At 48.0% G+C, this 26586-nt stretch overlaps 1 protein-coding gene across 5 annotated transcripts in view; it reads left to right on the top strand.

Moving 5' to 3' along the window:
- Nucleotides 1-26586, top strand: part of LOC134910619 (uncharacterized) — a 183417-nt gene that overhangs the window by 63464 nt on the left and 93367 nt on the right. For 3 of the 5 annotated variants that reach the window (XM_063918876.1, XM_063918877.1, XM_063918874.1), the window contains exon 1: nt 15744-15948. In XM_063918876.1, coding sequence (XP_063774946.1) covers nt 15942-15948 — 7 coding nt within the window. In that variant the 5' untranslated portion in view covers nt 15744-15941. Of the gene's footprint in view, nt 1-15740; nt 15949-26586 lie in introns of those variants that run through there. The other 2 variants (XM_063918875.1, XR_010176247.1) reach the window with 2 other exon arrangements.

Raw genomic sequence — 26586 nt, 5'->3', positions numbered from 1 at the left:
TCACACGCAGCCGCTGCGACCCTCACAGCGATGAGTAGCTCCAGCCAGCGCGGAGGAGCTGCGCTGGTAGGGAGCTACTCTTCCAGTTCAAAAGCATCGCTGCCGTGAACTCACTGATTGTCCTCCTCTATCACTCATCACTTCATTCACTGACTGTCCTCCTGTATCACTCATCACCTCATTCACTGACTGTCCTCCTGTATCACTCATCACCTCATTCACTGACTGTCCTCCTGTATCACTCATCACCTCATACACTGACTGTCCTCCTGTATCACTCATCACCTCATTCAGTGACTGTCCTCCTGTATCACTCATCACCTTATTCACTGACTGTCCTCCTGTATCACTCATCACCTCATTCAGTGACTGCCCTCCTGTATCACTCATCATCTCATTCACTGACTGTCCTGTATCACTCATCACCTCATTCACTGACTGTCCTCCTGTATCATTCATCACCTCATTCACTGACTGTCCTCCTGTATCACTCATCACCTCATTCACTGACTGTCCTCCTGTATCACTCATCACCTCATTCACTGACTGTCCTCCTGTATCATTCATCACCTCATTCACTGACTGTCCTCCTGCATCACTCATCACCTCATTCACTGACTGTCCTCCTGTATCATTCATCACCTCATTCACTGACTGTCCTCCTGTATCACTCATCACCTCATTCACTGACTGCCCTCCTGTATCACTCATCACCTCATTCACTGACTGCCCTCCTGTATCACTCATCATCTCATTCACTGACTGCCCTCCTGTATCATTCATCACCTCATTCACTGACTGTCCTCCTGTATCACTCATCACCTCATTCACTGACTGCCCTCCTGTATCACTCATCACCTCATTCACTGACTGCCCTCCTGTATCACTCATCATCTCATTCACTGACTGCCCTCCTGTATCACTCATCACCTCATTCACTGACTGTCCTCCTGTATCACTCATCACCTCATTCACTGACTGCCCTCCTGTATCATTCATCACCTCATTCACTGACTGTCCTCCTGTATCACTCATCACCTCATTCACTGGCTGTCCTCCTGTATCACTCATCACCTCATTTACTGACTGTCCTCCTGTATCATTCATCACCTTATTCACTGACTGTCCTCCTGTATCATTCATCACCTCATTCACTGACTGTCCTTCTGTATCACTCATCACCTCATTCACTGACTGTCCTCCTTTATCACTCATCACCTCATTCACTGGTTGTCCACCAGTGTCACTCATCACCTCATTCACTGACTGTCCTCCTGTATCACTCATCACCTCATTCACTGACTGTCCTCCTGTATCACTCATCACCTCATTCACTGACTGTCCTCCTGTATCACTCATCATCTTATTCACTGGCTGTCCTCCTGCATCACTCATCACCTCATTCAGTGACTGTCCTCCTGTATCACTCATCACCTCATTCAGTGACTGTCCTCCTGTATCACTCATCACCTCATTCAGTGACTGTCCTCCTGTATCACTCATCACCTCATTCACTGACTGTCCTCCTGTATCATTCATCACCTCATTCACTGACTGTCCTTCTGTATCACTCATCACCTCATTCACTGACTGTCCTCCTTTATCACTCATCACCTCATTCACTGGTTGTCCACCAGTGTCACTCATCACCTCATTCACTGACTGTCCTCCTGTATCACTCATCATCTTATTCACTGGCTGTCCACAAGTGTCACTTGTCACCTCATTCACTGACTGTCCTCCTGTATCACTCATCACCTCATTCACTGACTGTCCTCCTGTCTCACTCATCATCTTATTCACTGGCTGTCCTCCTGCATCACTCATCACCTCATTCACTGACTGTCCTCCTGTATCACTCATCACCTCATTCAGTGACTGTCCTCCTGTATCACTCATCACCTCATTCACTGACTGTCCTCCTGTATCACTCATCACCTCATTCACTGGCTGTCCTCCTGTATCACTCATCACCTCATTCACTGACTGTCCTCCTGTATCACTCATCACCTCATTCAGTGACTGTCCTCCTGTATCACTCATCACCTCATTCATTGGCTGTCCTCCTGTCTCACTCATCATCTCATTCACTGACTTTCCTCCTGTATCACTCATCACCTTATTCACTGACTTTCCTCCTGTATCACTCATCACCTTATTCACTGGCTGTCCTCCTGTATCACTCATCACCTCATTCAGTGACTGTCCTCCTGTATCACTCATCACCTCATTCAGTGACTGTCCTCCTGTCTCACTCATCATCTCATTCACTGACTTTCCTCCTGTATCACTCATCACCTTATTCACTGACTTTCCTCCTGTATCACTCATCACCTTATTCACTGACTTTCCTCCTGTATCACTCATCACCTTATTCACTGGCTGTCCTCCTGTATCACTCATCACCTCATTCACTGACTTTCCTCCTGTATCACTCATCACCTTATTCACTGGCTGTCCTCCTGTATCACTCATCACCTCATTCACTGACTGTCCTCCTGTATCACTCATCACATCATTCATTGGCTGTCCTCCTGTCTCACTCATCATCTCATTCACTGGCTGTCCTCCTGTATCACTCATCACCTCATTCACTGACTTTCCTCCTGTATCACTCATCACCTCATTCACTGACTTTCCTCCTGTATCACTCATCACCTTATTCACTGGCTGTCCTCCTGTATCACTCATCGCCTTATTCACTGGCTGTCCATAAGTGTCACTTGTCTCCTCATTCACTGACTGTCCTCCTGTATCACTCATCACCTCATTCACTCATCACTCACTGACTGACCTCCTCTATCACCTCATTCACTGACTGTCCCCTGACTTCCTGTATCATTCATCACTCACTGACTGTCCCCTGTATCACTCATCACTCACTGACTGTCCTCCTGTGTCACTCTTCACTCATTGACTGTCCTCCTGTGTCACTCATCAATCACTGACTGTCCTCCTGTGTCACTCATCACTCACTGACTGTCCTCCTGCATCACTTATGACTCGCTGACTGTCCTCCTGTGTCACTCATCACTCACTGACTTTCCTACTGTGTCACTCATCACTCACCGACTGTCCCCTGTATCACTCATCACTCACTGACTGTCCTCCTGTGTCCCTCATCACTCACTGACTGTCCTCCTGTGTCACTCATCACTCACTGTCTCCTGTGTCCCTCATCACTCACTGACTGTCCTCCTGTGTCCCTCATCACTCACTGACTGTCCTCCTGTGTCACTCATCACTCACTGTCTCCTGTGTCCCTCATCACTCACTGACTGTCCTCCTGTGTCACTAATCACTCACTGTCTCCTGTGTCCCTCATCACTCACTGACTGTCCTCCTGTGTCACTCATCACTCACTGTCTCCTGTGTCCCTCATCACTCACTGACTGTCCTCCTGTGTCACTCATCACTCACTGACTTTCCTCCTGTATCACTCATCACTCACTGACTGTCCCCTGTATCACTCATCACTCACTGACTGTCCCCTGTATCACTCATCACTCACTGACTGTCCTCCTGTATCACTCATCACTCACTGTCTCCTGTATCACTCATCACTCACTGTCTCCTGTGTCCCTCATCACTCACTGACTGTCCTCCTGTATCACTCATCACTCACTGACTGTCCTCCTGTATCACTCATCACTCACTGACTGTCCTCCTGTATCACTCATCACTCACTGACTGTCCTCCTGTATCACTCATCACTCACTGACTGTCCCCTGTATCACTCATCACTCACTGACTGTCCTCCTGTATCACTCATCACTCACTGTCTCCTGTATCACTCATCACTCACTGTCTCCTGTGTCACTGATCACTCACTCACTGTCCTCCTGTGTCACTCATCACTCACTGTCTCCTGTATCACTCATCACTCACTGTCTCCTGTGTCACTGATCACTCACTCACTGTCCTCCTGTGTCACTCATCACTCACTGTCCTCCTGTGTCACTCATCACTCAATGTCCCCTGTATCACTTATCACTCACTGACTGTCCTCCTGTGTCACTCATCACTCACTGTCTCCTGTGTCACTCATCACTCAATGTCCCCTGTATCACTTATCACTCACTGACTGTCCTCCTGTGTCACTCATCACTCACTGACTGTCCTCCTGTGTCACTCATCACTCACTGACTGTCCTTATGTGTCACTGATCACTCGCTGACTGTCCTCCTGTGTCACTCATCACTCAATGTCCCCTGTATTACTTACTGACTGTCCTTGTGTGTCACTCATCACTCACTGACTGTCCCCTGTATCACTCATCACGGTCGGACTGGCCCACAGGGGTATCAGGGAAACCACCAGTAGGCCCCACTGCCTGAGTGCCCACTCCTACCTCTAGGGATCAGGTTCCAGACTGTGCACTTGTATTATACATGGTAGATATGTTGCATTACACTGCACTAGACTATTGTGTATTTCAAGCCTCTGTGGAGGCAGGCCACACACCCTTTTTAGGCTGGCCACACCCTTAATTATGGGCCCCTATAACTGCATTCCCCCAGTGGGCCCTTCATGTCCCAGTCCGACACTGTCACTCACTGACTGTCCTCCTGTATCACTCATAACTCACTGTCTCCTGTGTCACTCATCACTCACTGTCTCCTGTGTCACTGATCACTCACTGACTGTCCTCCTGTGTCACTCATCACTCACTGTCCTCCTGTGTCACTCATCACTCAATGTCCCCTGTATCACTTATCACTCACTGACTGTCCTCCTGTGTCACTCATCACTCACTGACTGTCCTCCTGTATCACTCATCACTCACTGTCTCCTGTGTCACTGATCACTCGCTGACTGTCCTCCTGTGTCACTCATCACTCAATGTCCCCTGTATCACTTATCACTCACTGACTGTCCTTGTGTGTCACTGATCACTCACTGACTGTCCTCTTGTATCACTCATCACTCACTGACTTTCCTCCTGTGTCACTCATCACTCACTGTCTCCTGTGTCCCTCATCACTCACTGACTGTCCTCCTGTGTCACTCATCACTCACTGTCTCCTGTGTCACTCATCACTCACTGACTGTCCTTGTGTGTCACTGATCACTCACTGACTGTCCTCCTGTGTCACTCATCACTCACTGACTGTCCCCTGTATCACTCATCACTCACTGACTGTCCCCTGTGTTGAAGTTGAAAAATATTGCAGTACACACGTCACGTACAAACTACACACAGATGGCCTCCGTGCGCGTACTTGTTCTGCCGTGCGTGCGCATATTCGCAATTTGCGTATGATCACTCCCACAGTCCTGCGTATTAGCGCGTGGTATGAGTAATTATGGTAGTATTTGTAATCGCATAGAAAAGCCATAAAAACACATTACATATTTAATCAAAATAGTGCACAATGTACACATAGGGGTTTATTTACTAATATTCGTGTTTTTTACGTTTTTAAGGGTGTTTGAACTCGAATGGTATCGGGTGCATTTTACTGCAACTTTTTGAATCCTGATACGGTCATTCACTAAGCTGCCGAGTTTTGCACAATCGTTTTTTCCGATGTCGATATGATTTGTAATGTCAGGCAGTGTTTTACGGGAGTGATGAGTAAAACACTGCCTGACAAAACACAAGGAATTCCGGACGGATCTGCGAGATCCGTGCAGGGCTTCATTGTGTCCCTTAAAAATGTGTTTTAATTGATTTTAAATCTGAAAAAAATTGCGTGGGGTCCCCCCTCCTAAGCATAACCAGCCTCGGGCTCTTTGAGCCGGTCCTGGTTGAAAAAATATGGGGGGAAAATGACAGCGGTTCCCCCATATTTCATCAACCAGCACCGGGCTCTGCGCCTGGTCCTGGTGCAAAAAAATAAGATTTTACTTACCGATAAATCTATTTCTCGTAGTCCGTAGTGGATGCTGGGGACTCCGTCAGGACCATGGGGATTAGCGGCTCCGCAGGAGACAGGGCACAAAACTAAAGCTTTAGGATCAGGTGGTGTGTACTGGCTCCTCCCCCTATGACCCTCCTCCAAGCCTCAGTTAGGATACTGTGCCCGGACGAGCGTACACAATAAGGAAGGATATTGAATCCCGGGTAAGACTCATACCAGCCACACCAATCACACCGTATAACTTGTGATCTAAACCCAGTTAACAGTATGACAAACGTAGGAGCCTCTGAACAGACGGCTCACAACAATAACAACCCGATTTTTTTGTAACAAAAACTATGTACAAGTATTACAGACAATCCGCACTTGGGATGGGCGCCCAGCATCCACTACGGACTACGAGAAATAGATTTATCGGTAAGTAAAATCTTATTTTCTCTGACGTCCTAAGTGGATGCTGGGGACTCCGTCAGGACCATGGGGATTATACCAAAGCTCCCAAACGGGCGGGAGAGTGCGGATGACTCTGCAGCACCGAGTGAGAGAACTCCAGGTCCTCCTCAGCCAGGGTGTGCCCCTGACCAAGTAGCAGCTCGGCAAAGTTGTAAAGCCGAGACCCCTCGGGCAGTCGCCCAAGATGAGCCCACCTTCCTTGTGGAATGGGCATTTATATATTTTGGCTGTGGCAGTCCTGCCACAGAATGTGCAAGCTGAATTGTACTACACATTCAACTAGCAATCGTCTGCTTAGAAGCAAGAGCACCCAGTTTTTTGGGTGCATACAGGATAACAGCAAGTCAGTTTTCCTGACTCCAGCCGTCCTGGAAATCTATATTTTCAGGGCCCTGACAACATCTAGCAACTTGGAGTCCTCCAAGTCTCTAGTAGCCGCAGGTACCACAATAAGCTGGTTCAGATGAAACGCTGACACCACCTTAGGGAGAAACTGGGGACGAGTCCGCAGCTCTGCCCTGTCCGAATGGACAATCAGATATGGGCTTTTGTGAGACAAAGCCGCCAATTCTGACACTCGCCTGGCCGAGGCCAGGGCCAACATCATGGTCACTTTCCATGTGAGATATTTCAAATCCACAGATTTGAGCGGTTTAAACCAACGTGATTTGAGGAATCCCAGGACTACGTTGAGATCCCACAGTGCCACTGGAGGCACAAAAGGGGGTTGTATATGCAGTACTCCCTCGTCAAATTTCTGGACTTCAGGAACTGAAGCCAATTTTTTCTGGAAGAAAATCGACAGGGCCGAAATTTGAACCTTAATGGACCCCAATTTGAGGCCCATAGACACTCCTGTTTGCAGGAAATGCAGGAATCGACCGAGTTGAAATTTCTTCGTGGGGCCTTCCTGGCCTCACACCACGCAACATATTTTCGCCACATGTGGTGATAATGTTGTGCGGTCACCTCCTTCCTGGCTTTGACCAGGGTAGGAATGACCTCTTCCGGAATGCATTTTTTCCCTTAGGATCCGGCGTTCAACCGCCATGCCGTCAAACGCACCCGCGGTAAGTCTTGGAACAGACATGGTACTTGCTGAAGCAAGTCCCTTCTTATCGGCAGAGGCCCTGAGTCCTCTGTGAGCATCTCATGAAGTTCCGGGTACCAAGTCCTTCTTGGCCCATCCGGAGCCACGAGTATAGTTCTTACTCCTCTACGTCTTATAATTCTCAGTACCTTTGGTATGAGAAGCAGAGGAGGGAACACATACACCGACTGGTACACCCATGGTGTTACCAGAACGTCCACAGCTATTTCCTGAGGGTCTCTTGACCTGGCGCAATACCTGTCCAGTTTTTTGTTCAGGCGGGATGCCATTATGTCCACCTTTGGTCTTTCCCAACGGTGCACAATCATGTGGAAACAACTTCTCGATGAAGTCCCCACTCTCCCGGGTGGAGGTCGTGCTGAGGAAGTCTGCTTCCCAGTTGTCCACTCCCGGAATGAAAACTGCTGATAGTGCTATCACATGATTTTCCGCCCACCGAAGAATCCTTGCAGTTTCTGCCATTGTCCTCCTGCTTCTTGTGCCGCCCTGTCTGTTTACGTGGGCGACTGCCGTGATGTTGTCCCACTGGATCAATACCGGCTGACCTTGAAGCAGAGGTCTTGCTAAGCTTAGAGCATTGTAAATTGCTCTTAGCTCCAGTATATTTATGCGGAGAGAAGTCCCCAGACTTGATCACACTCCCTGGAAATTTTTTCCCTGTGTGACTGCTCCCCAGCCTTTCAAGCTGGAATCCGTGGTCACCAGGACCCAGTCCTGAATGCATAACTGTGGCACTTTAGTAGATGAGCACTCTGCAGCCACCACAGAAGAGACACCCTTGTCCTTGAAGACAGGGTTATCCGCTGATGCATCTGAAGATGCGATCCGGACCATTTGTCCAGCAGATCCCACTGAAAAGTTCTTGCGTGAAATCTGCCGAATGGAATCGCTTCGTAAGAAGCCACCATTTTTCCCAGGACCCTTGTGCAATGATGCACTGACACTTTTCCTGGTTTTTGGAGGTTCCTGACTAGCTCGGATAACTCCCTGTCTTTCTCCTCCGGGAGAAACACCTTTTTCTGGACTGTGTCCAGAATCATCCCTAGGGACAGCAGACGTGTCGTCGGAGACAGCTGCGATTTTGGAATATTTAGAATCCACCCGTGCTGTCGTAGAACTACTTGAGATAGTGCTACTCAGACCTCCAACTGTTCTCTGGACCTTGCCCTTATCAGGAGATCGTCCAAGTAAGGGATAATTAAGACGCCTTTTCTTTGAAGAAGAATCATCATTTCGGCCATTACCTTGGTAAAGACCCGGGGTGCCGTGGACAATCCAAACGGCAGCGTCTGAAACTGATAGTGACAGTTTTGTACCACGAACCTGAGGTACCCTTTGTGAGAAGGGCAAATTTGGACATGGAGGTAAGCATCCTTGATGTCCAGGGACACCATATAGTCCCCTTCTTCCTGGTTCGCTATCACTGCTCTGAGTGACTCCATTTAGATTAGGTCTCACCGAGCCGTCTGGCTTCAGTACCACAATATAGTGTGGAATAATACCCCTTTACTTGTTGTAGGAGGGGTACTTTGATTATCACCTGCTGGGAATACAGCTTGTGAATTGTTTCCAATACTGCCTCCCTGTCGGAGGTAGACGTTGGTAAAGCAAACTTCAGGAACCTGCGAGGGGGAGACGTCTCGAATTTCCAAACTGTACCCCTGGGATACTACTTGTAGGATCCAGGGGTCCACTTGCGAGTGAGCCCACTGCGTGCTGAAACTCTTGAGACGACCCCCCACCGCACCTGTTTGTACGGCCCCAGCGTCATGCTGAGGACTTGGCAGAAGCGGTGGAAGGCTTCTGTTCCTGGGAATGGGCTGCCTGCTGCAGTCTTCTTCCCTTACCTCTATCCCTGGGCAGATATTATGGGGACGAAAGGACTGAGGCTGAAAAGACTATGTCTTTTTCTGCTGAGATGTGACTTGGGGTAAAAAAAGTGGATTTTCTAGCTGTTGCCGTGGCCACCAGGTCCGATGGACCGACCCCAAATAACTCCTCCCCTTTATACGGCAATACTTCCATGTGCCGTTTGGAATCTGCATCACCTGACCACTGTCATGTCCATAAACATCGTCTGGCAGATATGGACATCGCACTTACTCTTGATGCCAGAGTTTCGCATATATAGAAATGCATCTTTTAAATGCTCTATAGTCAATAAAATACTGTCCCTGTCAAGGGTATCAATATTTCCAGTCAGGGAATCCGACCAAGCCACCCCAGCGCTGCCCATCCAGGCTGAGGCGATCGCTGGTCGCAGTATAACACCAGTATGTGTGTATATACTTTTTAGGATATTTTCCAACCTCCTATCAGTTGGCTCCTTGAGGGCGTCCGTATCTGGAGACGGTAACGCCACTTGTTTTTATAAGCGTGTGAGCGCCTTATCCACCCTAAGGTGTGTTTCCCAACGCGCCATAACTTCTGGCGGGAAAAGGTATACCGCCAATAATTTTCTATCGGGGGAAACCCACGCATCATCACACACTTCATTTAATTTATCTGATTCAGGAAAAACCACATGTAGTTTTTTCACACTCCACATAATACCCTTTTTTGTGGTACTTGTAGTATCAGAAATATGTAACATCTCCTTCATTGCCCTTAACAAGTAACGTGTGGCCCTAAAGGAAAATACGTTTGTTTCTTCACCGTTGACACTGGAGTCAGTGTCCGTGTCTGTGTCTGTGTCGACCGACTGAGGTAAAAGGACGTTTTAACGCCCCTGACGGTGTTTTAGACGCCTGGACAGGTACTAATTGGTTTGCCGGCCGTCTCATGTCGTCAACCGACCTTGCAGCGTGTTGACATTATCACGTAATTCCTTAAATAAGCCATCCATTCCGGTGTCGACTCCCTAGAGAGTGACATCACCATTACCGGCAATTGCTCCGCCTCCTCACCAACATCGTCCTCATACATGTCGACACACAAGTACCGACACACAGCACACACACAGGGAATGCTCTGATAGAGGACAGGACCCCACTAGCCCTTTGGGGAGACAGAGGGAGAGTTTGCCAGCACACACCAAAAACGCTATATTATACAGGGACAACCTTTATATAAGTGTTTTTCCCTTATAGCATTTTAATATATATATACATATCGCCAAATAAGTGCCCCCCCTCTCTGTTTTAACCCTGTTTCTGTAGTGCAGTGCAGGGGAGAGCCTGGGAGCCTTCCCACCAGCCTTTCTGTGAGGGAAAATGGCGCTGTGTGCTGAGGAGAATAGGCCCCGCCCCCTTTTCGGCGGGCTTCTTCTCCCGTTTTTCTGAGACCTGGCAGGGGTTAAATACATCCATATAGCCTCCAGGGGCTATATGTGATGTATTTTTAGCCAGAATAAGGTATTATACATTGCTGCCCAGGGCGCCCCCAGCAACGCCCTGCACCCTCCGTGACCGTTGGTGTGAAGTGTGTGACAACAATGGCGCACAGCTGCAGTGCTGTGCGCTACCTTCATGAAGACTGAAAAGCCTTCTGCCGCCGGTTTCTGGACCTTCAATCTTCAGCATCTGCAAGGGGGGTCGGCGGCGCGGCTCCGGGACGAACCCCAGGGTGAGACCTGTGTTCCGACTCCCTCTGGAGCTAATGGTGTCCAGTAGCCTAAGAAGCCAATCCATCCTGCACGCAGGTGAGTTGAACTTCTCTCCCCTAAGTCCCTCGATGCAGTGAGCCTGTTGCCAGCAGGACTCACTGAAAATAAGAAACCTAAAAACTTTTTCTAAGCAGCTCCTTAAGAGAGCCACCTAGATTGCACCCTGCTCGGACGGGCACAAAAACCTAACTGAGGCTTGGAGGAGGGTCATAGGGGGAGGAGCCAGTACACACCACCTGATCCTAAAGCTTTAGTTTTGTGCCCTGTCTCCTGCGGAGCCGCTAATCCCCATGGTCCTGACGGAGTCCCCAGCATCCACTTAGGACGTCAGAGAAATACGGGGGACAAAAAGAGTAGGGGTCCCCCGTATTTTTTGTACCAGCACCGGGCTCCACTAGCTGGACAGATAATGCCACAGCTGGGGGTCACTTTTAATACAGCGCCCTGCGGCCGTGGCATTAAATACCCAACTAGTCACCCCTGGCCGGGGTACCCTGGAGGAGTGGGGACCCCTTCAATCAAGGGGTCCCCCCCCAGCCACCCAAGGGCCAGGGGTGAAGCCCGAGGCTGTCCCCCCCATCCAAGGGCTGCGGATGGGGGGCTGATAGCCTTGTTGAGAATGTAAGAGTATTGTTTTTTGCAGAAGAACTACAAGTCCCAGCAAGCCTCCCCCGCAAGCCGGTACTTGGAGAACCACAAGTACCAGCATGCGGGGGGGGGGGGGGGGAAATGGGCCCGCTGGTACCTGTAGTACTACTGCCAAAAAAATACCCCCAAAAAAACAGGACACACACACCGTGAAAGTACAACTTTATTACATTCATTCCGACACACACATACTTACCTATGTTGACACGCCGACTCTGGCCATGTCTTCGTCTCTCGGCGTCTCCAAGTCGAATCCGGGGTACCTGAAATTAAAATTATACTCACCTAAAGCCAGTGTGTCCTGTTCTTTTTTTTGTAATCCACGTACTTGGCAAAAAAAAAAAAAAACGGAAACCCGACCACGCACTGAAAGGGGCCCCATGTTTACACATGGGACCCCTTTCCCCGACTGCCAGGACTCCCCCTGACTACTGTCAAAGAGGGTCCCTTCTGCCAATCAGGGAGCGCCACGTCGTGGCACCCTCCTGATTGGCTGTGTGCTCCTGTAGTGTCTGTCAGGCAGCACATGGCACAGATACAATGTAGCGCCTATGCGCTCCATTGTAGCCAATGGTGGGAACTAACTTTGCGGTCAGCGGTTGACCGAAAGTAACCTCACCGCTGACCGCAAAGTTCCCACCATTGGCTACAATGGAGCGCATAGGCGCTACATTGTATCTGTGCCGTGTGCTGCCTGACAGACACTACAGGAGCACACAGCCAATCAGGAGAGTGCCACGACGTGGCGCTCCCTGATTGGCTGAAGGGACCCTCTTTGACAGGAATCAGGGGGGGTCCTGGCAGTCGGGGAAAGGGGTCCCATGTGTAAACATGGGGCCCCTTTCAGTGCGTGGTTGGGTTTCTGTTATATTATTTTGCCAAGTACGTGGATTATACAAAGAACAGAAGGTACACTGGATTATGTGAGTATAATTTTTTTTCACAGGTTCCCCTAGGATTCTACATGGAGAAGAGGACCGAGCCTCGTGGGAACATAGGTAAGTATGTGTGTATGTTGGTGTGCATGTATGTAATAAAGTTGTACTGTCACGGTGTGTGTGTCCTGTTTTTATTGGGGTATTTTTTTAGTAGTAGTACTACTACAGGTACCAGCGGGCCCGGTTTTCCACCGCATGCTGGTACTTGTGGTTCTCCAAGTACCAGCTTGCGGGGAGGCTTGCTGGGACTTGTAGTACTGCTACTAAAAACAATATTCACAATTTCTCACAAGGCTATCAGCCCCCCATCCGCCGCCCTTGGATGGGGGGGGGGGCAGCCTCGGGCTTCACCCCTGACCCTTGGGTGGCTGGAGGGGGGGAACCCTTGATTGAAGGGGTCCCCACTCCTCCAGGGTACCCCGGCCAAGGGTGACTAGTTGGGGTTTTAATGGCACGGCCGCAGGGACCGATATCAAAGTGTCCCCCGGCTGTGGCATTATCTCCCCAGCTAGTGGAGCCCGGTGCTGGTTTCAAAAATACGGGGGACCCCTACACTTTTTGTCCCCCGTATTTTTGGAACCAGGACCAGGCGCAGAGCCCGGTGCTGGTTGATTAAATATGGGGGAACCCCTGTCATTTTCCCCCCCATATTTTTTCAACCAGGACCGGCTCAAAGAGCCCGAGGCTGGTTATGCTTAGGAGGGGGGACCCCACGCAATTTTTTTTTCCAGATTTTACACTAAACAGACCCTTTCCCATAGATAACCATGCACAGATCTCACTGATCCGTGCATGGTTATCCAAATTCGACTGGAAAAAGCAGGTCTATTTTTTTTGCTGCTTTTTTTAACGAATCGAAAAAAACAGACCCGCACTTGAGCACTCAGAAACTGACACCCAAATACGAATGAATAGTGAATTCCCGTATTCTATGTAATAACAGCCGCGTTTGACCGATGGTCTATTCATTCGTATTTGTGAACGTTGTCATTCAAACCATTACGAATAGTCCAAACACTGCCGAGATTGGTGCTTAGTGAATTCCCGGATTGGGACAGAAAAAAAAACACAAATCGGCCAAACTCTGATTTTTAGTAAATACTGCCCATAGTCTCCCTGCACCACACCAGCGAGTTACACTTGTTTAAATGGTATAAGAACAAAGGGATTCACCTTTTTAGGATAGGAGGGGACAGAACTAGGTTATAAGGTGGTTTGGTATCCAGCTGTAGGGTATTTTAAGAGCAATATTCCGGTGTTGGTTTGCAGAAAATCACACGATCCTGAGAATAGTTATGCGCAGAAGCAGAATATAAATATTAACTGTATTTACTGTACACTTGATATGCGCCGGGAACCCAGAGGATAACATCTGCAACTGCACCTGGACCAGACATTGCCCACCTGTTCAAACTGACCTATGACCTTTCCTGTACTGTAAATGACCATCCCTTTGTCTAATGGACAAAGATTACAGTTTCCATTGTGTTAGGTTTTGGACAAATGTATAAATAGCCAGCTGCAGGCCGGGTCACTCTCTCAATCTCTGAAGGTCATCTACCTTGATGACTGAGGACCGGACCGGGAAGTACAGGCGAAACCAAACGTATGTACCATTGACTGTAGCCATTTTCTTATTATATCGTATTGTTATTATTGTAACCCCCTGCTAGTAAAGAACCGTTGGTGGGTCAGATCCCAACATAGTCTTTTGAAATACAAATTGGTGTCGTGTCTCTCTTTCCCTGCTAGTGTTATATAAGTGTAATCTAGTCACACGTGTAGCTGCAAAGTGCTCACGGCGTGTCTTTGTGTGTGTACGCACCGCGTGTATTTTGTACGACCATCGCGGCATTTGTACGCAAAGTGCATACACAGTACGGGGCTTTGTACGCAAACTGTGTAAAAAGTACGTAGGCTAAGGATTGATTACAGCGGCCGCAGCGGCTCCATTTTAAAGTGTATTGAATGTATTTTTAAAGTGTTGCTTTTAGTCCTGTAAGTAAATCAACATTTACACCTGTATCACTCATCACTCACTGACTGTCCTCCTGTGTCACTCATCACTCACTGTTCCATGTGGCACTCATCACTCACTGATTGTCCTCCTGTATCACTCATCACTCACTGACTGTCCTCCTGTATCACTCATCACTCACTGACTGTCCTCCTGTGTCACTCAACACTCACTGTCTGTCCTTGTGTCACTGATCACTCACTGACTGTCCTCCTGTATCACTCATCACTCACTGACTGTCCTCCTGTATCACTCATCACTCACTGACTGTCCTACTGTATCACTCATCACTCACTGACTGTCCTCCTGTGTCACTCAACATTTACTGACTGTCCTCCTGTGTCACTCAACACTCACTGTTCCATGTGGCACTACTCATCACTCACTGATTGTCCTCTTGTATCACTCATCACTCACTGTTCCATGTGGCACTCATCACTCACTGACTGTCCTCCTGTGTCACTCATCACTCACTGACTGTCCTCCTGTGTCACTCATCACTCACTGACTGTCCTCCTGTGTCACTCATCACTCACTGACTGTCCTCCTGTGTCACTCATCACTCACTGACTGTCCTCCTGTGTCACTCATCACTCACTGACTGTCCTCCTGTATCACTCATCACTCACTGACTGTCCTCCTGCATCACTCACTGACTGTCCTCCTGTGTCACTCATCACTCACTGTTCCATGTGTCACTCATCACTCACTGACTGTCCTCCTGTATTACTCATCACTCACTGACTGTCCTCCTGTATCACTCATCACTCACTGACTGTCCTCCTGTATCACTCATCACTCACTGATTGTCCTCCTGTGTCACTCATCACTCACTGATTGTCCTCCTGTGTCACTCATTACTCACTGACTGTCCTCCTGTGTCACTCATCACTCACTGACTGTCCTCCTGTATCACTCATCACTCACTGACTGTCCTCCTGTATTACTCATCACTCACTGATTGTCCTCCTGTATCACTTATCAGCTCACCCAGCGATTGTTCTCTGTAATCTTACTCATGTTGTGTGGTTTGCTATGTTACAGATTACTGCACCATCCACTTCACTGGTCTCTGCGAGTAAATAGGAGTTTTATGAGGTATGTCAGTAACAATATCCCAAGGGAAGGGCTCACGGTAAGAGTGTGTGTTTTTCAGCCCCACCTAGCACTGGCTGCCAGTTACCGGCTCAGTATATTTGTGGTACACATACAAAGTACACAGTGCTAGACCTGAACCTGCAGCTGAAAGGAAGAGATCCTGATATCCCGCTCTACGTTCCATGGATGCTGGCATGCCGCAGAGGCAATGACAGGTCAGTAACACTGGTTATAAATCTGTATCTTCCAGCCAAGCACAGAGACATAGGGCAGTGGAAGTAATGTTACACATTACACATACGTGTTACTGTGTACAGACATTACATAGATCACATATGTAATGATGCAAGTAAGCTTTGTGTGAATTCCACTCACTTATTTCTGATTAAAACGTCGTGTTTGGTTTTAAAGCTAAATCAGATATAGACAGCGGGAAACCGCAGTTACGTCTGCGTTATTGCCGCCACCCCCCTTAACTCCCCCAAGCGCTCACTTCCTGTCAATCATTCTGCGATGAAATCCTCTCTGCGAGTGCGATCGCAGCGGCACCTTGACGCGGGCGCACTGCGATCGCAGCACATGAGCAGTCTGCCGATAATCGTTCCGTTGCGTGAACATTGGCCGTTGCGTACAAACATGAATGAGGCCCAATACACACAAGAATTACTTGAGTTCACTGCAGCTAGAACACAGCTTTCACATTACAGAATTTGCCATGAGTATTTGCGTATGCGGACCCTCAGTTGACATTAGTACAACACACAATACAGGAATACTGTGTCTACTGCAGTAACCCTTTAGCAGATTCCAAATAATTGGGTAATGCTCAGAAATACATGGTAAAAAGTAAACACATTTGTAAACATTTTGCATTTGAATACAACTTATCAGTAGGCAGTGGTCGGGGAACAGGGGTGAATTACCCCAAATGGGATAAAAATGAAATTCCTGGGGGTAATGGACTGTCGCACTGCCGAGACACAGCCCCATCCAGCATCGGTCGGCTTGCGATGTGACGTGCTGATATTACACCGCGCTCCCTCACGCCCATCTGTCCTACGCTGTCCTGTCCTCCCGCCTGCCAACCCACATACAGAACCAGAAGTGTTCTGTGGCTGACCGCTGACGGAGTTCCGCAAGATCAGACAGTGGCCCACATAACAGTGGAAAATTCCCACTGACATTACTGAGGTGAGGATGTGACCATCTGTCTCCTAAAAGTCATGTCTCCCCCCCTTCCCCCCTCATCCATCTTTCTTACATTCATTCTGGTGTTTTGGGGAGAAAGTGTTAATTAACCTTTTCAATGCCAAAAAATAATTGCCAAAAATAATAAAAATTATATATATATATATATATTGGGCAGTGGAAGTATGGCGCCACAGGTGTGTGTGAGATAGATAAATATGACAGAATCAGACACTCCTTACATAATTCAAGGCGTCAGCTAACCCTCAAGTATTAGGCAGGGATAAACTGCCTAGGTTAAATTGTATAAAAAAAAGGGGGGATGAGGGTTTCAGCGACCAACGGTGTCTAGTAAACTATAATAAATATGAAGAGACTAGCTGGATACTTAAAAAATAGTAGTATATTTATTAATACAAAAAATAAAACCAAGGTATAAAACCAATTATAATAAATGTCGCAGTGGGTTTAAAGGCCGGAGGGTATATGCTAAAAATTAATACCAACTAAAAGGATAGCTAAAACAATAAGACAAATAATATAAAGGCAATGATGATAAAATATCCAAAAAAAGAGAGAATGCTGCTTATCTTTTTAAGGTGGAGAGTCAATGGAGGTACACCCAACGCGTTTCGTCACTCAGACCCCTTGATGAAGTCAGAGTGACGAAACGCGTTGGGTGTACCTCCATTGACTCTCCACCTTAAAAAGATAAGCAGCATTCTCTCTTTTTTTGGATATTTTATCATCATTGCCTTTATATTATTTGTCTTATTGTTTTAGCTATCCTTTTAGTTGGTATTAATTTTTAGCATATACCCTCCGGCCTTTAAACCCACTGCGACATTTATTATAATTGGTTTTATACCTTGGTTTTATTTTTTGTATTAATAAATATACTACTATTTTTTAAGTATCCAGCTAGTCTCTTCATATTTATTATAGTTTACTAGACACCGTTGGTCGCTGAAACCCTCATCCCCCCTTTTTTTTATATATATATATATATATATATATATTATACAGTATCTCAGAAATGCCATATAAACAGTGATAACCAGTATATATGCACAATAAAATATGATTTCCTTCCTTTCAAATCAAGGGGGTAACGTCGGTGTATCTAAATATATTTTTGGGTAAAAGGTTAAAAAAAAGTGGTCTAAGGGGTCTATATACTAAGCCTTGGAGAGAGATAAAGTGAGCGGAAATAAAGTACCAGCCAATCAGTTCCTACGTGTTCTGTTTCAAACGCAGCCCGTAACATGACAGTTAGGAGCTGATTGGCTGGTACTTTATCTCCATCCACTTTATCTCTCTCCTAAGCTTAGTACATACAGGTAGATGTATGAAGCGTCATTATTGGGAAGAAGTGGTATCAGCGCATGTTATGTGTACTGATACCGTTTCTCCCCCATGTAAGACTGCGGTGGTGCGCGCTGATTGACAGCGGCGCTATGCATGCCAATATGCAGGGCAGTGTATGAATGGTCAGTGGCACTGACGTTCCGACACCTGCAGCAATAGATTTTGACAGCTGCAGGTGCCGTTGCCACGGCCCTCATGTGACGGTGCTGATCCACCCTGGTTTGGCTGCAGAGGAATCACTGCCAACTCCAGATGTGGCCGCCTGGTCTCCGCTGCCTTCTCTGCTGCTGCTGCTACGCTGACCAACTGCCAACTGTCTGCTTGTGGCACCTGCCTGTTCCAGCTCCCAGCAGTGCAGCCTCTCTTGCCTACATGCACCAGTGATATAGATGCTTCGCCAACGTGTGGGGGCGCCCAGAGTCCCTCCCCGCTGCATCCACTGACACCAATGCCGATTTAAGTGAAATCTGTAACAAGGGGGCATTCTAATAATCCAACTCAGTCCATGGGGGTCATTCCGAGTTGATCGCTAGCTGCTTTCGTTCGCTGCGCAGCGATCAGGCAAAAAAATCGGCACTTCTGCGCATGCATATGCGCCGCAATGCGCACACGTGTCGTACTATTACAATGAACGATGTAGTTTCACACAAGTTCTAGCGAAGCTTTTCAGTGGCACTGCTGGCCGCAGAGTGATTGACAGGAAGAGGGCATTTCTGGGTGTCAACTGACCGTTTTCAGGGAGTGTTCGAAAAAACGCAGTCGTGCCAGGAAAAATGCAGGCGTGGCTGTGCGAACGCAGGGCGTGTTCGTGACGTCAAAACAGGAACTGAACGGGCTGAAGTGATGGCAAGCGCTGAGTAGGTCTGGAGCTACTCTGAAACTGCACAAAATTATTTTGTAGCCACTCTGCGTTACAACCGTTCGCACTTCTGCTAAACTTAGATACACTCCCAGAGGGAGGCGGCTTAGCGTGTGCACGGCTGCTAAAAACTGCTAACAAGCGATCAACTCGGAATGACCCCCCATGTGCACAGAGTAATGCCGCATACAAGAAAGGACTAATAAAAATAAATTTTCTTTCATATATTTGTCAAGCAAAAGGGGTGCCCACCAATAAGGTATAGAGACACTTAGTGGAGGGTATTACACATATGCTGTATATTGGGCCTGATTCGGAGATGTACACATGCCGCGTTGGTCTTGTGGCAGTGGTCACAGAGAGGATTTATTCGCAAAATGATTTCCAGTCAGGGACCTTTGGGGGTGGTTACTGGGAGTGGGGGGCAAAAACTCAGGCATGTCACGATCATTTGTGGGCTTATTTGAGGCTGCAACTGTAATCCCATACATAGCTGCAATGCCTCTGACGCTTTATTTCCTGCCGTTATTCTGCGACTCCATAGGGATAATCAGAACTTCAATAATCTACTGTTCTGCGGTGTTTGCTTCATTCTCATAAATCCTATCCGAGCAGCTTATGGTTAAAGGGCTTAATTCAGAGTGATTGCTGTTGTGCAAATTTGCACAGCGGGAGATTATCGAATGACTGCGCATGCGTCCGGATCATACTGTGCAGGTGCGACGCCAAACAGCAAAAAAATCCTGCATTTTTTTATCGCCAGGCGAACGCAGGATGATTGATAGGAAGCGGGCATTTGGGGGGTGGTAACTGGCCCTTTTCTGGGAGTGTTAGGAAAAATGCAGGCGTTCCCAGGGTTGGACTGGCCCACAGGGGAACAGGGGAAACCGTTGGTGGGCCCCACCACCTGGGGCCACACCTCTTCCTCTAGGGACCAGGTTCCAGACTGTGCACTTGAATTACTCATTATATATGTTACCTTTATACTGCACAGGACTATGGTGTATTTTCTACAGTGCATTTCTGTTATTATCATGCATGTACTAGCTGTATTTACTACAGTATATATATTTATTTACCAAGGGGCCCAGACCATGCACTCACTAATGGTTAGCCAAGCCTCTTTGGCAACTGGCCACACCCTTAAACATGGGCCCCTACCAAACAGCAGCGTGGGCCCCTGGGCAAAGCAATGCACTGGGGCCCCTACCCATCCTCCAGCGGTAGGGGTGGGTGTGCTATCAGCGGCAGCTTTGATGTCCTGCGGGAGGTAGGGGGTGTTCTATCTTCCACTCAACATGTAGGACCTGGAGCAGTAATTTCTGCTAATTACTCCTTTACTGCACAGATCGTGGAAGATGGGGCAGGAGGGAGAACACTAAACTGTAGAGTGGGCATTGGGCTGCATGAAGGGGCCACAGTACATGACTTCCAGGGTGGCAGGGCAGGGTTTAATACACAGGGGAGGGGTGGATAGTGGAGTGGGGTTAATATTCATAATTTTCCAGTGGGAGGGCAGCTTGCTTGACTGCAGATATCTCCAGTTCCTGAAAATACATTTCTTAGCTTTCAATGGAATAAAAAACTAGAGAGTCCCACCTTTCAGTATGTACTGGGGACTTGGAGATCAGAGTTCAAGAGCCAGAGCAATCCACCAACGAAGATATATAACTGCATACCAGGCGTGTGGAGCTGGAGCAGAGAGCAGCTGCTGGAAGGCTGATATCTCTGGTTCTGGGCATAGTATAGACAAGCTGCCAGTGTGCACTGAAAGGGGAGATTCCCAGTTCTTGGATTGTACCCTCAGAAAAACTCAAAGTCAGACAGAACCTGAGATATCTGGCTGGGAAGAGCAAGTAACAGGCTCAGATGGGGACCACCGCTTTGAAGTCGAATATCTCTGGTTCCCCAGGGCCGATTTTAAAAAATTTGGTACCCCTGGAAAGAGGGGACCCTCAGCTATCAGCCTAAGGCCCTTACACTCCTGGGGCCCTTGGGCAAGTGCCCATTGAGCCCATACGAAAAGACGGCCCTGGACAGAACGGAGCAGCAGAGGCAACGAGGGTAGCACTGGGAGATAGGAGTCTGTCAGAGTACAATGACTGGGGCAAGGGGTATAAACACTCAGGAAGATGAGTAGGGAACTATACATACACATATATATATATATATATATATATATATATATATATATATACCCTTTTTAGAAATCCTGCATTTGCCCCTGGAGGTTGGTCTTTATTTTGATACTTATATTTCTGTAGAGTGTAACTTTTTTTCTTTTTGCGTTTCCACTTCCACAAATCTCAGCGCACTCCTCGGTGTGAGAGGCCTCTCCCTAGTGTGCAGAGAAGGCAACATCTAGGTGTGCTTGGGTAGATGATGTACTGTACATGGTCTCAGCCTTACACTGGCATAGCGATCATTTCTAGGATCAGATCTTCTCCCGACTGCAGCTGGCAATACCGGATCTGCATTGAGCACTGAGCACCAGGGTGTCTCCCCAGCTTAGCTAGCCCTGGTCTTTTTAGGAGACAGCTCGATGATGGTCTCAAATGGGATTGGGTGAAGGCTGAGTCAGCCCGGACTCCGGAACCCTGGACCGCCTCCCTGCAGGGACCTCTGCCTCTTGGGGGCTCTCTGTGCGTGCCCCCGTGTATGACACACAGCAAAAGGTGCAGCAAGATGTACAGCCCCCACCTGACCCACAGTCGATACACTCGGGCAAAGAGAATGAGTGCTAAACTGACGGAAGGGTCGCTGCAGGTAGCTGGTCTGGTCCAGCATTCCGGACACCCGACCATTCGGGCTTTCACCTAATCCTGTAGTACCATTAAAAAATATGGTGGTGGTACTCATTACCACCAGCCCACCACTGGGGCATAATTTATAAGGGGCATTATTGTGTGTGGGACATAAAATGGTGTCAGTGGCATAACTGTGTGTGGCATAATGTGTAATGGGCATTACTGTGTGTGGTATAATATGTAATGCACATTATGGTGTGTGGCATAATGTGTAATGGGTGTTACAGTGTCTGGCATAATGTGTAATGGCCATTATGGTGTGTGGCATAATGTGTAATGGGTGTTACATGTGTGGCATAATGTGTTATAAGCATTATGGTGTATTGCATAATGTGTAATGGGTGTTACGATGTGTGGCATAATGTATAATGGGCATTATGGTGTGTGACATAATGTGTAATAAGCATTACAGTGTGTGGCATAATGTGTAATGGGCATTACGATGTTTGGCATAATGTGTAAGGGGCATTACGGTGTGTGGCATAATGTGGCCATACCCCTATTGTCATGTAGCCAATCCCCTAGTTATGTGTGACCACGCCCCCTCATGACACGTGACCATGCCCATTTTTACTATCAGTACCACTAAGAAAAAATTTCTACTTGCACCACTAATCCGGTCTTAAATGCATTCGTGCTTTACAAATACGTTTGATAACTGAATATTTGCCTGGGAGGCAGGTATACGCCACTGAAATCTCGGTAGAGTAGATTTAACCTTGTGCTGACTTCATCAATAATACCTCAGTTTTCCTCTGTAATCTACACAGAGCTTCATCTGTGGCCACAGAAAGCAGCAGATACATTGCACTAGATGTCACAGTTCCAGGTATTAGACCAGGTCACTGTCACAGTTCCACAGTAAAGTATGTGAGGCCGACGCAGTGTTGTACACTAGATCCTCAGACTGGCGGTTTGCTTCTGTGTAGCAGGAACTGGATGCTAAATAAACATTCCTGAGAATGAATGATATCTGCTTATTGCGGCTCCCTTATCCTCGCTCTATATCATAATATCACTGACTGCTGCCTGCCTGCACTTGCCAGGTCTATTCACTGCACAGTAATTAATGGATCTGCTTACCGGGGCAGGATAAACATGAGATTGTTCAATTAATTATCTATGGCTCTGCGGGTTTATATCACCCGCCTATGTGATCTGATTGCATTGTGTTCTGTGCTGCTGGTGTGTAGCTGTTACTAAAATCAACACCATGGGCCTGATTGTGAGACGCACCCAAGTTTGAATGTGGCTGCGGCTATGATGATAATGTGGCAGCTGCTCGCCTCTCGAGTGTACGGACAAAGTAGAGCATTGCGATGCATAGATAAATATCAGGACGTGCAACCTACGAGAGCATGCTTTTGGAAACTTTTAAAGGTACGGATGTTTTGTTGGATTACAAATCCAGCCTTTCAATTTTTTGCCTAAAATACTTCTCGCGTCATCAATACCTGCAGTACTTTTGTACGTTTTGGTGTTTTTACAGAGGGCCTATGTATGATGTACTTTGACTGTAAACAGGACATCCTATCAAAGGTGGAGACCGAGGGGGGGCGTGGCTTGGCACGGCATGGAGTAGGCAGCATAGTGCTGTAGCTCCCATCTACAAATCCTTTTTCCTCGTTCTGTGCACCCGGTGATAAGGCTGCTCCCGCTCCTGCTGATGTATGAACCCCTTGTGTCTGCCCTGAGCCGCACTGCGCTGGTGTGCCCTGCCTTGCTACCGGGATCTGGACGCGGTAGAGGGTCCGCAAAAGTGACTTACCAAGCGCTGTCTCCTGCTAGTTCCTGGCTCCGGCAGCGCCCGGGGATCCTGCCTGTGTCCGTGACGGCTGCTCAGCACTGCTGGTCACGCGGTCCATCCTCGGTGAAGTCCCGCCGGCGCCATTTTGGACACGTGCGCCCGGTGCATTTGAGTGCCTCCTGCCCGGTGCTGTTCTCCTCATACCTAGAGGTACTGTGGCTGTCTCTTTCTCCGGAGAAGGGGAGCTCATTGCCAGGCTTGGACTGGCCCACAGGGGTACAGGGGAAACCACCAGTGGGCCCTCCTGCCTGGGGGCCCACCTCCTGCTCTAAGGGTGTGTACACACGGTGAGATCCTTGCTATGCCCAATTTTCACTTGCGATTTCCCTTGAACTCCCTGGAGCCCAGATAGCACAAATTTTGACTAACTTTTCTTGAGCTATGGACTATGTGTGCTTACAAGTTTGGCTTATGTGAGATTTTGGCTTATGTGAGATGTCATTGACATGTGAGATGAACTAGATAGTACACCGATCTAGCAAGGATTGACTTGCCTGCACAGTCTCTCTTTTCTTGCGATGCCGACCTGGCGGGGCCGCGCATCGGGATCGTAAGGTGACTTTCACCTTGCGATCTGCACTAACTTTTCTTGCGATTTTGACTATATAGTCAAAATCGAAAGAAAATATCTCACCGTGTGTACACACCCTTAGGATCATGTTCTATACTGTGCACTGGAATAATTATACATGTGTTACCTTATACTGGACTAAGGTGTATTTTCTACATTGCTGTTATTAATCTGGTACATTATCATGCATGCAGCAGCTGAGTTTACTGTATATATTTATGAAGGGGCCCAATCCTTGCACTCTCTAATGGTTAGTCAAACCAATAAGGTGGCAGGCCACACACCTCTGCAGACTGGCCACACCCCTAACATAGGCCCCTACCACTGCATTCCCCCGGTGGGCCCTACATGCCCCAGTCCGACACTGCTCATTGCATACGGCTGCTGACAGTGTATAGGCTTAGTTTCTACCTGATCTCTGTTTACTGTGTCTGCAAGTAGATCTGTGATATTACGGAGCGGAAGCGTTATGTGACTTTATTGGACTTTATTATTTTTACATTTATGTCTTTGATTTTCACTGCACCCCAGTGATTATTATAAATATTGGATGTGTCCTGCATACGCTGATTGCTGCCTGAACGGGTACAGTGAGTGTAATTTGCTGCACTCCATCTGCTAATTCTCCAGAGTGCCTGGTATACATCATTCACAGTGTGTGACCCTATTGGAGGCGTGGTCTTATATCTACGTATACTACATGCTGTAAGGTTTACTTACATCCTCTGTGCTTTCCTATACTGAACTTCCCGTTAGCCCTGTGGTTTCTGATGGCACTGATATAGGGAAAACAGGCAATGAAGCTGGAGCTGCAGCGCATTTGGAAAGATTTGCTAGGAATAATCAATTGCCGACACCCCCGCCTGCCCAGGGTGTATCCCCTCCCTCTCCTCAGACTGCTTCGGAGGAACCCTCCGTTACTGATGTTACGCACTCACCTCAACAGATCCTGCGCGCCATCACTACGTCAGAACTGAGGGTGACTGACAAGATCGGTCAAGTTCAAGCTGATATTTCGCTTATTCGCCATGACATGCAGAAACTCTGAGAACGCGTAGGTGGAGTGGAACAACGGGTGTCTGATCTTGAGGATGTAACCACCCCACTTAAAGACAGTGGGCGGGATGTATTAACATACATCGCTGCCCTCGCCGCGATGTTGATCACATATGTACTAACACATGCGATCAACATCGCAATGCGGTGACGGAGAGCCCCCGCGATACCTGTAAGATGGTGTGTGGTGGGGTCTCCGTCACCTCCATGGGCTCCCCTCCTCATCTGCCGGGAACAAGGCAGCAGGCTGTCCCCGATGCCTCCTCCTCCCCCCTGCACCCGGAAGGACCTCCGGCTGTGTTGCTAGGGGGAGGAGGAGTTTACCTTCCGGGTCCAAGCTGCCTGGAGGAAGGTATGCCGGGGAAGAGGGGGGGTCGGCATCTGCGGTGGGGGGTGGCGGAGGCGGCGGGTTGCAGCGCCCAGCGATAAGAAGCCCGTGGGCTTCTATAGGGTATCGCCATCCAGAGATGGCGATACCCTGAGCGGTGAAAAACCAACGGCCGGGTCTTAGTACATTTAAAAATGCGGTAAAACCCCCGAAAACGGGGGCTTTACCGCATTTTTCCCTTAGTACATCCCGCCCAGTGTCCACTGATCTTTCTTCCCAATTGGCTGCTGTTAAGACCAAGCTGTCAGATATGGAAGGCCGTTTACGAAGAAATAACGTATGATTTGTTGGCCTGCCTGAACGGGCTGAGAACCACCCAGAAAAATTTCTGGAGACTTGGTTCCTAAACATCTTTAAAAAGGAAGATTTCAGTGCGCACTTTGCTGTGGAACGTGAGCATCGTCTACCTTTTCAAGCTCCTCCTCCAGGTGCTCCGGCACACACCTTCATTGATGGCATGCTTCATTACAAAGACCGAGATGCTGTTCTTCACCTAGTGCAGGTATATGGTCCGCTGAAGTTTGAGAATCACTCCATGGCAGTTTTTCCTGACTTTGCAATGGACGTACAAAAATCCAGATCCCAATTTTTACAGATTAACAGGAAACTGAGGGGCAGGCAAATCAAATATTCTATGTTGTTCCCAGCTCGACTACGTGTAGTGCACAAGGGTTCTACACACTTTTTCAGTTCTCCAAGAGAAGCTGAAGCGTGGTTGGAACAGAGACCCCACGCTCCTCGTTGAAACTGGTTGATATCTCTGTCCTTTGTTATACTAATTAACCATTTTTTTTTCCTACAGGTTTCTC

The sequence above is a fragment of the Pseudophryne corroboree genome, chromosome 4 (genome assembly GCF_028390025.1).
Source record: "Pseudophryne corroboree isolate aPseCor3 chromosome 4, aPseCor3.hap2, whole genome shotgun sequence".
NCBI classification, from domain to species: Eukaryota; Metazoa; Chordata; class Amphibia; order Anura; family Myobatrachidae; genus Pseudophryne; species Pseudophryne corroboree.
Note: the sequence above shows the minus strand (reverse complement) of the source record. Positions and strands in the feature narration are given on the sequence as shown.